At 34.0% G+C, this 14582-nt stretch overlaps 1 protein-coding gene across 1 annotated transcript; it reads right to left on the bottom strand.

Annotated features, from left to right (window-relative positions):
• Nucleotides 1–341: 341 nt before the first annotated feature.
• On the bottom strand, nt 342–11243 carry LOC136228921 (UDP-rhamnose/UDP-galactose transporter 6). The gene is made up of 6 exons (XM_066017418.1): nt 10949–11243; nt 9396–9629; nt 8738–8922; nt 8445–8645; nt 7977–8138; nt 342–965 (listed from the first exon to the last, which is right to left on the bottom strand). The coding sequence occupies exons 2-6, from the start codon at nt 9523–9525 to the stop codon at nt 636–638; spliced, it is 1008 nt and encodes a 335-aa protein (XP_065873490.1). The 5' UTR covers nt 9526–9629; nt 10949–11243; the 3' UTR covers nt 342–635.
• Nucleotides 11244–14582: the final 3339 nt, after the last annotated feature.

Below are 14582 nucleotides of genomic sequence, written 5' to 3'. Positions count from 1 at the left end.
TTCAACTATATATGAATAAAACTGGGAAACAAAAACCTGTTTCTAATTGTCAATAAATTTTCAATGAACAATTTAAGTTTAAGATTAAATCACAGAATTAACAGTGTCATCAGCATTTGAACATTTAAATTGATCGCTCAAGAAACACAGGAGCAAAAATTGAACTTTATTCCGAGAGAAATTATAGAATTCGAATCCAGCACCTTTAATTGTAAAAGGAAAAAAACTTTTCTCAGCATACCTAACAAAAATGCAGACTTTTATACTCAAAATACAGTGAGGTGAATATAATATACTTAAGAGTCATAAATAAGAGAGCAGAAACTAGAAAGAGGCGAGTCTTGAAATTCAATAATAAAATAAATTACTATGAAAAATGACTGAACAATGGTACGTTTATTTTATAACTCGCATCATCTCACTCAACAGCATCCTTTTACCTGAAATTCAAGAACTAGAAAATAATCTATGATTGGGGGAAAAAATTTAAAAAAAAATTAAAAATGATGATACTAGCTGGGGATTATGGTCTCAAAGGTGTAAAAGAGATTTCCTGAAATCAGCTGATCTAAGATGCCCAATAATAATTCTTCTGTCTTTTTCCTCTTTCTTTTCAACAACCCTTTAACTGAAAACTAGACCTTATCATCCACCTCAGCAGATTTTGATAACCCATCATGTTTTTGTGATTTGCTTCCATTAATTGAAAGGCTACGACGCTCTTTCCCTCCTGGTTTTGAGGAGGCATTGCCATACCATACCATTCCAGCTACTGCAATGATCATGCCTATAACTACTTGAAGATTAAGACCCTCTTTCCCAAAGAAAACAAATCCCAATACCAACACGAGGATCGTCTTCATATGACCCAGTACTTGGAAAGAAACAGCAGTAAATCGCCCAATACAAATGAATTGGCTCAGGTTTGTCCCAACAGCAATAGTACATGACAGGGTAATGAACAACTGCAAATATGGAACAAATATCAGTCCAAAATCATTGTAATTGTAAGAGCAATGAAGCATAAGTTTGTTCAAGCTATGTACTTTGATTTCCTGGCTTCAACTTTTAGTTTCACTAAAGTCTACTACCCCTCTAACAGTATGTCATGTGAATCTTCCAAGTTATGTTAAAACACCAACAGGGTGAAAATAGCTGCCACGTATAACACATCTTTTATCGCAAATTTTCCATTAACGGAATTCTTCTGTTAAAATTGTCCAATGTGGCAGCTATCTTCGCCCCACTTGCGTTTTAACAAATCGCGGAACCATCAGAGGGATGCTAGATTTCATCACATACAAAAGTTTAAAGGGTGCAAAATAACCAATTTAAAGTACACAGGCCTGAAGTCAATACAACGCTTTTTGGAACCATTGAGGTATGTTACCACTTTCAACCTACACGTTTCAGCTCAAAAGTGAAACCCACACATGCAATAACATAGAAATCCATGTTATGAATGCACAATTAAAGGCTTGTTGTTCCATAAAAGTTGTCTAAACATGTAGAAACAATAAAGAGCATTCTTTTCCACAGTTTTGCATAAACACAAACAAGAATCTCATAACTCAATGAAAACCTAGCTTGCTTTCCATAACAATTCTACTCTCTAAACAGGGTTGGCCATTCTAAGGCATTCTTTTCTGTAAGCTTTTCTATATAATTAGTGCCAACTCATTATTCATCACTTTATCTTTTTAAAAAGACTTTGCATTTTAAATAATCATTTAAAGCCATATATCTATGCATTAGATAGAATAAATAAGGTTAATTGGCATTTGAAAGAAGTTATATAGCTTTCAACCTAATCCATTCCACTATGAAGCCGACAAAAAGGAAATCAAAGGTGAAGTTTAAAGACTTTCACAATGTCTGAAATAAATATGGAATTCAAATAATTTGCAATTGTTATATATAATTGGTATAATATTTATATTAGGTGTATAGTTAAATTTCATTTGCAAATGCGACCTACTTCATTGAAAAGAAAAAGTAAGAGAGACTAGATATCCTTTTAAGATGCTCATCTATCTTTGTCATCTCCAAATTCTGCTTTAATATTGTCTTAAATCTGCTTTCTAAGGGGGGAAAAATGAGAGGAGGAGTAAGTTGTTTACAGAAAATATGTTGAATGCAGAACAAGATTTCCCAGTCAGTGGTTTTGTTCTAAAAAATTACTAAATAGTAATTAATTTGGCCAGGTGGAATAAATTTTCCAATGATCAATATAGTCTTGATCTTTAGTGAAAAATGGATTATTTATACCAAAAAAAAAAAAGAGCCTGTTAAAAGATGATAAAGACTCAACCTCAATCTTCCTTAAAAATACTATTACGATAAGCTTAAAGGATTCTTTCGTGAAGCTAAAAGTAGCAAATTAATAATGTAACTATCTACTTCCTGATTAGCATTTAATTTACAAAAGAAAACTAAAATATAATGTGATGGATTTTTTCAGAGGAACATGTAAATTCTACATAAACTTTACTAGATCAGCCTTCAGTCAGAAAAATCCCATAATTCTAAGCTCACAGGAATTCACTAACAATTCATTCTTAAACAACTACATCTCCTTATCCATTATCCGGGTCCCAGAAGTAAGACAATTAGCATGTAGTTTTCTTTTCCATCAAAACTTTAGATACGTGTAAATATTTTTTCTTTTATGTGGGCTTGCTCGGCTGATAGAGACTATGAGGCTTGATCATCCTTAATGGGCCAACTTAAGTACTAATTGGAATGCAGTTCATTTTCTACTATAAAGGGATGGCGATTATCAAATCATTAATAATTTAATTTCAGCTATAAGCAAATTCACCACGATTGGTGAAAGAACAAAGAAAGAACTGAATGAGATACTATTTTTTCCATTCAGCACAATTTGGAAAAAAAAAAAAAAACCGGAAAAGCTGATGGATCCTATACCCTATATTGAACATCAATTCCTACAACATATTGCTAGGAAGTTCTTTTACTTGAATTTGCCTTTTTAGTTTAAGGAATACCAGCATTCCACATGCTACAAGTTAGAGGGCCACTATGCCTTTTGAATTAAAAAAAGCAAGTAATAGGTGACGCATTTATGCTAATGCCATAAAAGTACATATATATGACTTGCTAGTAATTACATGCATACTCAATTTTGTGCCTGAATTTCATGAAACTAAATTAATACCAAAGAGTGACATTGAAAAATTAGAATTTGAAGCATAAAAAACATAGTACATTAGTTAGAACTTCACTAAGTACTCTCCAGCCCTTCAAGGATTATAGTACATTAGTGAGATTGATGAATATATTTAGTGTTTCTTTTCTGGTCTAAGCCTTTGAAATTCAGTTTGAATCATAATTGTCCACAAAATTATTAACCATATACTATTTCAGTAAATTTATGAAGCATTAAAAGTTGTTTTTCTAAAGAGAATTGTTCGCATTATATGCCTATATGAATTCAATTCAATTATGGACATTACTAGTTACTAACAATAATAATAACAAAAAAAAAAAGTGAAAGGAAAATAAGAACCAAATTTGCTATCATTTTTAATTTTTGTAGAAATAAAAAGTAAAATATTAATGCATAATTTTTCAAATCACAACTAGGTTGACTCAAAAATTACCTGCAACCTGCAGCTATTATTTGTGAGGTGGGACTACCTATTCGTTTGACGTCTCTAAATCTTAACTATACCATAGATTCTACAAGCCTATTATCTTAATTTTCACTGACAATAGTAACAAGCACCAATTTGAATTCAATGTAGACTGAAATAATTAAGACTCCAATCTGGGAACATATCAAGTGAATGAGCACACTAATTGATGGATTCTAAGCCGGTGCAGCATTTGAGAAGATGTCCTTTATTACCTCCAACATGGAAATGGTGAGAGTAAAAACTAGCCAAATTTCACTCATATGGTTGATTAAGGACTAGAAAGGGAGTTTCAAGATGAACTTGGGTACGAATGGTACTGGAACAGGTTGAAATGAGACGGGTTTCTCAGTACCAATTCTTGTTCCATCACGAAACAGGAAGAGGCAAAACCACATTAAGGACACAAGTCTAGCAAAGACATCCTTGTCTTATTTCATATACTTCATAAATTATTTTAAGAATCATATTTTTGTACTTTATTGTTTCTTGCAAACAATAATTCCCTTTAATTGAAAAGTAAAATCATGCCGGAGAGTTCACCAGTCTAGAACAGAAAGCTTACACTAATACATCAAGTATTCAGAACCCCCTAAACAGGAGATATCTCCTGAAACTTTGCTAAGACTCAAGATTTGAGATTCATCAGCAATATTGGTCTCACAGGTCGAAAAATAGGTTAGTAAAGCAACCTACGTATTACACCTCTAATCTCTATTCAAAGCTAGATTAGTTTTTCAATCACTAGAACATTGTTCTCAATGTTCTTCTCCACCCAAAAAAAAGCCTCCTTTGTTCTCTCCTAACTGCCTCAGAAATCTACAATCCTCAAGCAACAAAAGCACTTCCACAATAATCTATATGTTCGTATAACCCAGGAAGCAAGAAAGCGACCCAAAACCAGATCTGAGAAAATAATCCCTTATGGAAAAAGAGGACCTACATCCTGAAAAGATAGCCACAGGGCCTGATAAACAAAAGAAACCAAAAAGGGAATGAGAGACCTTAAAGATAACAAATTGTCACAGGCTTCTGCCAGTGAATGGTGGAGAAGTTCACTGACCGTTTCCATTTCAACTCAAAGAGAGATGAAGTAAACAATGACATTTTTTCAGAGACTTGCATTAAGCCACAGAAAGATTATACGTTATCATTAAACTAAAAGCATAGATAATAATTTTCAATATTACCAATATTGGACAAAAAAATAATACATAACAAATGGTCGATCTATTAAAGATGTGTTTTCATATATATGCAACTTGGAAGTCGCAGAAATTAAAATACAACAACAACAACAACAAAGCCTTAGTCCCGAAATGATTCGGGGTCGGCTAACATGAACCATCATATAAAACCGTGAAAATCAAGTCGTGTCAGCGACACAGATTCGCTCCCTCCACTCCGTCCTATCCACTACCATATTTTCCTCAATTCCCAATAAACTCATATCACTCTCGATCACCCTCCTCCAAGTTTGCTTAGGTCTTCCCCTACCCCTCACCACTACATCCCTTTGCCACTCTTCGGTTCTCCTAACCGGCGCATCAAGCGCTCTACGTCTCACATGGCCAAACCACCTTAGTCGGTTTTCTCTCATTTTATTCTCAATAGATGTGACCCCTACTTTTGTCCTAATTATTTCATTACGCACCCGGTCCTTTCTCGTGTGACCACACATCCATCTCAACATACGCATCTCCGCCACCGACATCTTATGGATGTGGCAGTGTTTCACTGCCCAACACTCCGTACCATATAACAATGCTGGTCTAATTGCCGTCCGGTAGAATTTTCCCTTCAATCTATTAGGCATGCCGGGATCACAAAGGAAACCCGTAGCACTCTTCCACTTCGACCAACCAGCTTTAATCCTATGAGCAACATCTCCATCTACTTCTCCATCCGTTTGGATAATAGATCCTAAATACCGGAAGCAATCCGAGGCCTGAACAACTCTCCCATCTAGGGTGATTGTCCCTGCCTCCCTACTCCTACGGCCGCTAAACTTACACTCCAAATATTCTGTCTTACTTCGACTCAACTTAAAGCCTCTAGATTCTAGAGTTTGCCTCCATAGTTCCAACTTCATCTCCACTCCTTCTTTCGTCTCATCAACCAACACAATATCATCTGCAAACAGCATGCACCATGGTATACCATCTTGAAGTGAACTTGTTAGTTCATCCATAACGATGGCAAAAAGAAATGGGCTTAGTGCGGAACCTTGATGCACTCCAATCGTAATAGGAAACTCTTCAGTCTTCCCAACACTAGTACGTACACTCGTGCATACTCCCTCATACATGTCTTTTATGATGTCAATATATTTCCGCGAAATGCCTTTCCTTGTCCAGGCAAAATGGAGTATGGACCAAACCATCCTCAGACTCCAAATTTAGGTGGAGTAATATTGCTAACCCACCTAAGCACGGTAGAGAAGAACTTGAGTCCCAAGATATGGACGAGGTAACATAAATGAGAAAGTAAACTTAGAAATTCCAGTTGCTTAGGGAGTGGATGCTTATGCAACTGGCTATCTCCATTTTATTATTAATAAATCACAACTTCAATTGGCATACCATGCAGACATACAACTGAGGCTTGCAATGATGACATTGATTACAATCACCAAAACTAGTGGTTACATATAGACAATGATAAAAGACAATTAGGGCATCCACCAAATAACTCTTAGAAATGATACCCACACCAAGAGAAGCACATGGTATGCGTGCTTGCAGATATAAACAGAAAGGAAGATACTACAGCACATGGATAACTAGAGAGATCCACCAACTTCAAATTTTGAAAGATTAAAATTGAAACAGTATTGAGTAGAACCCCTTAAACTTTCAGTTTCAAGGATTTTTATTTTTAACTGAAGCAACATCTTTAAGGGAAAAAAAGAAAAAGATAAAGAAGCAAACATATAAGGAATCTCAGGATATGACAAGCAGTAAAACCATTGCAAGAATTAGAGAGATTACTTCAGAAAAGAATGAAAGAAAAATAACAAAAAGATGTACACACAGAAAGGAAAAGGAGCAGTTAAAACAGCACAAGTGGACATAAAAAAAAAAAAAAATAAAACAGGAAAGTTGAATGAAGTTTCCGGTGAGTTCTTCAAAAAAACGAAGAAATAAATAAAAGGAGGGTCAATAATCCTTTTTGCTTCCACAATATCATGCCTCTTCTTACACCACTTGTAATGGCTATATTATTTCTTTTTTGTCCTTTTCCCAAATTACCTTTTTATCAAGAACAAGGTCTAAAAGTCTGCATGAAACTTTGGCAATCTAAAGTTGGCCTCAGTTGTATATTTAAAATATGTAGCCATCTTCAGCTGTTAAATTGACTCAAAAGAAGGCCTAACAGACCAAGTTACCAAAAGGTCCAAAACCTACAACTACAAGTTTTCTGCAATAATCCCTAACAAATCAAGTATTGATCCAGGTTGCTGCGATTAGAGCTCTTGACCTTTGTGGAGGAAAAGGCCAAGAGGACCTAGCTGGAGGCCTTGTGCACTTACTATGAGCTCTATGTATGCAAACGTTAATGTATACATATACCTCATTCATTTATTTAATTCTAGAGCATCTAACAGAAAATTTTCTCCTAATGATCTTCAAATTCCTCCCTATGATTTACAAGTGTTAACTACTCCTCAAGTCCTTTGCAGCAAATAATCCAACATAAGAGCCTAAAAGGTCAACAATCGACACAAATAGACAAAACATAGATTAGTCCATTTCATATCCTCCAAGAATAGAGCCACTTTTTCTCAAGCCTCTTACAACTAAGCCAACCCAAGAACCTAGTATGCTAACAAAAATTCACAAAACTTATATTAGTCCATTCCATATTATACACCTAACAAGTGTGGAATCTTAATTCTACCAAAAGCCTCAACCTAGACCCTTCTACCATTTTACTTCCCAGTATTTCAGCCTGTCCCGCACCCTGTTTTATTAAATACAATATTATCAGCCGCTTATAATTACTATATCCAACATTGGAGCACCAATCTGTTGCTCTTGCTCTTGTAATCAATCAAAGTTGTGGCGAATCATGATAAAAGGCAAGGGCCCCTTCAATCTACAGGCAGGCTTACTATGAGATGATTCAGGTGGTTATGGCCATGATTTAAATGCGAACTAAAGTATACGATATGCAAGAGCATATATAGAAGCAGCAATATAGCATAAGTCGATGGGTGTGTAAACCCAGATAGCTTAATGAATAATAAAGCATGTGAATGTGTATATTATGGCTCAAATGTTAGCTAGAGCTCATGCAATTGATTAAATAGCTACTTACCACAGATACCAAACTATACGGATATGCATCAACTCTTAAAGTTGTCAACCAATAGTCCAAAAAGGGCCCTACTACCAGCAGGGATGCAGCTTGTGCTGGAGCTGTGTGCCCTAATAAGTTGAAAGATCCTAGAGAGTACCTCCGTTGAAGAAAATGTACATACTGCACAGTAAAAGAGTCCAACACTGTCATAAAATTCATTTGTAAAAATATCAGAAACAGCATATTCATATATCCTCTAGAGACATATACCTCCCAAAAGAAAATGTCTGCTAGAATTATAGTTGTGAACACATGCCCAGAAGAATACCAGATTAACTAATTATTACCATCAAGTCAAGTGACTGAATAAACCTAACAAATTCACCTTACTATCTACGCATAGTGCTTAAAAAGACGGAATATATATATATAACCAAATTATGTACAATTCAACTATGAAGCTGGAATTAGAGGGGAATTACTCACGTATTGTTGCAAGGAAGTGCTCCAAACTGCAATTACTGCAGCTACAAATCCTTTAGTATTGACACTAACATCTGTAACAGTACAGACTGCAACACCAAGGAGCACTACTGTTATGCTAAGCTTGGTATCTCTGGAATACCTCACATTGTCCAAGACCACTTCCAGAAAACAAGATACTGGGATCATACTCAACTTTGCAATCTGAAAGCAAGTTCCAAATAAAGAGTGAAAAGTTTAATCTCTATAGTCACTAGAACAGTTGAACAGATGTTTGATGGCTCATTGGAACTTACCTGATAAAATCCGACTGAATTCCACATTAAACTCACATTCATGCCAACAATAGAAAAGTTTGCGAATAGAACAAACTTTAGAAGTTCAGGTAATGGTAGATGAGATGGCTGGATATATCCCAGCGCCCTAAGAATAAGAGTTAATAACGTGGTGGTGGCAAAATGCAAACCAGTTAACGTTGTAGCTGCATGACAGGTGATAGGGCACAAAATCAGAACAATGTAAATAGCAATTTATTTCAAAGCTTGTAGAAAGCTTACAAGAAAAACTCTTAAACTTAGTAAATCCACATTATCTCCTTTCTTCAGTGACATTCTTCACTAATGGCCCCCAGTGAGCATGAGTTATGATCTAACCAGAAAATATACATCATGCAAATTTATTCTAACTCTTGAATAGAATTGCTTAAACATATCATAAAAGTACCTTAATTTTTCAACATGCTGCGTTAAACTAAAAACACTAGAAATTATAATCTTGGAGCCATGCATCATAGCAATGCAATAGACAATAAAGATTAAAAAAATTAGATCACTTAGAACATAACTAGTGGTTTTAGATTAATAATCTCCATATATAAGAGGTGCGAATAAGCATGAAAGTACTTCAACATAAGAAGACACTAAATTTTAGATGGAGTTGACGAAGAGAACATACCAAAACTAAAGCCATAGGTAGCCATTAATGCTTTATTGACAAGGATAATTCCAACAGATGTGACAACATTGAACATCCATGAGGCAGCATCAATAGCTGCCTTCTGATCAGCTTTGTTTGATGAAGACATTTTGTTCTACTTTTTCCAAATAGCAACAGTGAATCTTCACTATCTGCTCTTCATATGCGTAATTATGCTATGTATCTTAAAGGCTGTGAAATATAAGGTTATATCTGTATCCAAAGGAATTCATACACAATTATAATAGATCAAAAATAAGAATAAGCTTTGTCAAGAAATACACGAGCAACTCACCAATTCAAGCATAAAGTTGAATAAGAAGAAAATGATAAACATAAATTAATACATACAAGTGTACCATAGAATGAATTTTCATCTGTTAAACAGGGATAATAGGTACTTTGAAACCATAAAGTGAATAATATTAAGTGCATATCTGTTAAACCAATTTGCAGACTGACATGTGCATGCCTATTACATGGTGCAAAAAGGAAACAATATATGCCATGATGACCTATTTCCTTAGTCTTCTGCTATCGTTTCTCTTGTCTTAATCACTACAGGAACTAAATGCCAGACAGTGATCCTTTGTGTCTTTTCTTGCAGTTCACTTTTTCATTTTCAAATGGCTTTTCTTAGTTTTGTTTTCACCTCTACCCTTAAAGATTTTTACAGTTGTAACTCCTAGCATTGATTTGAGCTTCATTGACCTATCTATTGCGATTTCAGTCCTGTAGGATCTAACAAACCTTCAAGGTCAAAGAGATTGTGCAGGCTTTGGTGGATTTACCACGAAGTATCTCATACAGAAAGTCAGAGGTTTCTTGGTGGGTTGAAAACTACCCAAGTTTGGGATTCATTGTTTTGGTGAACGGGCATCTGATTCCTTCAGTGGAAGTTCTAGCAAATGATATTAGATGTGCCATTCTCTGGATCAACATTAATACGCTACCATGCATGAGATTTCAAACACTTGAGACTACATAAGATTCACATCTATCATTTATATGAGACTTTGATCACTTATGAAAACTTTTTACGTATTTAAAACAAATAGAAACTAACATCGAACACGGCTCCAAATTCGTATTATATTTTCAGAACTCAAAGTAATTCAATAAGCTTTCAGCTTTAAGCAAAAAAGAAAAAAAAAATCATTAAAAATAGATCAAGCCATACGCCAACTAAAATTGAAATCCCTTGGTTTCAGTTTCGAATTAAAGTTCATCAAGTAACACCCAAAACCACATACGAATGTACAAATTCGTATGTGATAATAAATCATACGAAGCTAGTCATATCCTACGCAAGACGATCCCAAATTAGCAATCGAATTTCAGATTTCGCAAACAGATCCATAATTTCTTCAACACTAACAAGCAAAATCAAATGCTAGAAACACAAAATGAAGCAAGATGGAGAAAGAATCACAGATCATAGACAACAAAACAGAAGGAATCACAAATACAATTTAATTATTTTTTCATAAAAAAGAAATAGCAGGCACAGTGAGAAAGTAGCATTGCCATACCTGAATCAAACCTGAAATTGCTGGTTTGATCCCCTTATCCTCCTCTTTTTTTCGGCGAAACAAATAGAAGAAAAAATTGAAATAGGTAGCAGCAAATCCAGTGAAGGAAAGAAAACCAAATTACAAAGAAAAAAAAAGGATTAAAGGTAAGAAATAGAGAATGCTAAAGAAGAAGGAAAGAGAGAGCAAGCGGAAAAAAAAAATAGAAGGAAAGTGAGATATAAGAGGAAATGAAATTCCAAAAACAGTTGTTATAGTCTTTAGTGGATTTTGAGGAGTTCCGTTCTCGCCATTAAAAGCAACTTAAGACTCTTTAGACCCAAAGAAAATAAAATTAAAATAACAATTAATTAATTAAATTCATTGAAAATATTCCCTTTTTCAAATAATTAACTAATTGATTCAAAAAAAAAAAAAATTGTTGTTCCTAATTTTGGTCACATTCCATGAATCAAAGGCATTATTATTATTATCGGGAGATCTTTTCTTTTTACAAGTACAAAGTAGCAATCAAAGATTCCACTAATGTTTGATTAAAAAAGTAGATTTTGACTAATTCTTTATTTAACTAAATGATATGTTTGATTAGAGAAGTAGGTTTTGGTTCTAATTTCTTTTTTTCCAGTCCATTCCTTTCATTATTGTAATTTGTATGCATAATAATACATTTATTTTGTACTCTACCCTTCATTTCCAAATGTGGTATTACTTGGTTTGGATGTTGTTGTTTTATATATAAAAACATTGCGGTTAGGTTAGAGTTATGTTATGCTTATTTTGTTTTTGTTTTTTTTTTTTTTTTGAAGGTATGCTTACTTTGTTTTTAATAAAATAAGTTTTACTTTATTTTTTTCACAATTGGATGGTGATGAACTTTGATAAAGCTTACTTTGTCAAATACAAAGTAAACATAGAAGACTCGAAAACATTATACTTCATTCCATATAAAAAAAATAACAGTACAAACATGAATAAAACTCTATATAAAATTCAAACGAAAATCTAGTATAAAATTTATAAAGAGAAGAAAACAATCCATAAAAACTATAAAATTCCATGGAAACCTAAAATAAATAAATAAAACCATGAATAAAGTGAAATATTAATAATTTTCACAAATATAAAGGCACGGAAAGACAACTCCAATCTAAATTTTATCATTAAAATCTTTCGAGATAAACGGATATGTATTGATCCTGCTAAAATCATGTAAATTTTGCATTGATAATGAGCTGTTGAGATAAATAAAGACAGTGGTGGCGGTTACAGGTGACAAAAATATATATGATTCAATTACACGACACGATGTAATTTTAGATTTGAACTTAGCTTAGTAGGTAGTATGTCATTTTGGGATTGGCATGCAAATTTTTGGTTTGTATTAGGGTTGACATGATAACTCGAAAATGACATGAAATGACACAAATATTTAAAAATATTGTTATTTTCTTTCATATTTTTACATGTTTTTACAATAAAATTAAAATTCTTATTGTTATAAACACATTACTTGACACCCCCCCCCCCACCCCACCCCCACACACACACATGATATTGGCGGACTTTGGATAGTTAGTGTTGATATATTAATAATAAAAAAATGACATAAAATATTTAAAAATAGTATCATAACATACTATACTTTTAAGAGTTAGCATTAATATACGTACATAGTTAAATTATATGTGACTCGAAAACACGACACGAAATCGACACTAACTCGATTGGGTAAACACAATTATGATATGAAAGTTTTTGGGTTGGGTTAAGGTAAATTCATTTTGACACTAACTCGAAATTGACACGACACAAACACGAGAAGAACACGATAATTGCCACATGTAGTGGCGGTTGATTTCCCTTCTAGGACTAGAAGCGACTTGAACATCTACACTCGATGGGGAATGATGTAGATTTTGGAATTGCACTCGCCTTAGGGACCATAACTCTCTATTTATAGATAAAACAAAAAGGTTAAAATTACTATTCTGCCATCATATAAATTAGAATATTACAATCAAGCATAATATGCTCACACTCATTATATATACGCCTTAATCCATAAACAAAAATAGATCACTTAATGGAGTAATATATGATAGCTCATAATTTATAATATTATACATGTAGAGCCTATATTATGAATTTTAATCCAACAATCTCCCACTTAGGTGGAACATGTATATTCCTGTAAATTATGAAACATTTATAAAGTCAAAACATGATATCATACTTACTATAAGCATATATCAACAATTCTGTCAATTAATCATGCCAATATAGAATTAAAGCAGAATCAGTCACATTTAATGTAACCTTACCAACAATGATCACATATATTAGCACAACCAAATGATATGAATTAAGTATGGACGTGTAGCATGAAAATTACATGCAATGTGATTTCTAACATGCTTATTTCCAACTAGTCCATTTTTGGTGGAGATCAAACAATAACATATCACAATAGAGATAAACAAAACTTTTTTTAACTCAATAAATAGAAAAGGCATAATGTGTCAAATACAAGCTCCAAAAGCATAAACTCTCACCGAGCTCAAATTTCATCAAAAATCACAACACTCATTCGAGTGGTATGTTCATGGAAGGCATTGAATGGTAATCATTTTGATAGTTGACCATTTTGAATTCTTTCTCTAACTCTCAAATACTTGATATTTATATGCTTATTGTCACAATATATCTTAAGTGTTCTTTTTATACCATTCACAGTATGCAGTCTGGTGAAAATTTTTGCAACCATAATGCATGATCAGATCCATCGTAGTGTACCATATTGATATGGAGGAAGGAATGAGCTTTTTCTTATCACTTTTCTAAGAAAGGGCTCCTCCAACCAATAAATAAATGTAAGAAGTGGACTTAAGGGTATCTTGACATCGACCATGATCAGAACCAGTGTACCTAATAATCTCCAATTAATCTGATTTTCTATATATGAGCATGTAGTCCTTGATGGAGTTTAATAGTGGAAAACAAAATCAAAACATCAAATTCGATTCTCAGGGATCATACATCTAGAATAAAGGATAGAATTACAATCATTTGTCACCGAGGAACGAGAGTTTATCCCTTTGATGTAGAAGTCGATATTAGGATCACAATTAGCAATTCATCTATGGATATATGGATTCATGACATGTTTTGCAAGAGACCCACGAGTCTCAAATTCTATGTTGGGAACACAAGAATTTAATCTGGATGGTTTACTTGGCCCAATATGCTCATTGTTGCGCGGTTGCGATACTTCAGCAACAATTGGTCGCCATACTTCAGCAACACTTGGTCGTCTTACTTCCGCAACACTTAGTCGCCTTACTTCCGTAACACTTGGTCACCGTACTTCTGCAACACTTGTTCGCGGTGTCATAGAAATATGTAATGGCATCACATCGGGTTTATTCCATCGACAAAACTCTACGAATCCAGCAATATCATTGTCCTCCACTATGGAGGCTAATCTTCCAAAAAGTTTATTTGGTTCGTATGTTGTGTGCATTGCCATATGTATGTCATGTGAGGTTGCATCAATGTTCAATGAAGCGGATATTCTCTCTCTTAAACTTTGATAATCAGTTGGCGTTGAAAAATGGAGCACCTTCGATTGATCACC

Source organism: Euphorbia lathyris, chromosome 5 (assembly GCF_963576675.1).
Source record: "Euphorbia lathyris chromosome 5, ddEupLath1.1, whole genome shotgun sequence".
In the NCBI taxonomy this organism is placed as follows: domain Eukaryota; kingdom Viridiplantae; phylum Streptophyta; class Magnoliopsida; order Malpighiales; family Euphorbiaceae; genus Euphorbia; species Euphorbia lathyris.
Note: the sequence above shows the minus strand (reverse complement) of the source record. Positions and strands in the feature narration are given on the sequence as shown.

Bases quoted from the DNA above. Each gene is read 5' to 3' on its own strand.
- LOC136228921 (XM_066017418.1), bottom strand. From the start codon at position 9,525: ATGTCTTCATCAAACAAAGCTGATCAGAAGGCAGCTATTGATGCTGCC. The intron at 8,923-9,395 runs GTATGTTCTCTT...CCTGTCATGCAG, and splicing joins TACCTATGGCTTTAGTTTTG to CTACAACGTTAACTGGTTTG. The intron at 8,139-8,444 runs GTGAGTAATTCC...TTTACTGTGCAG, and splicing joins GCACTTCCTTGCAACAATAC to TATGTACATTTTCTTCAACG.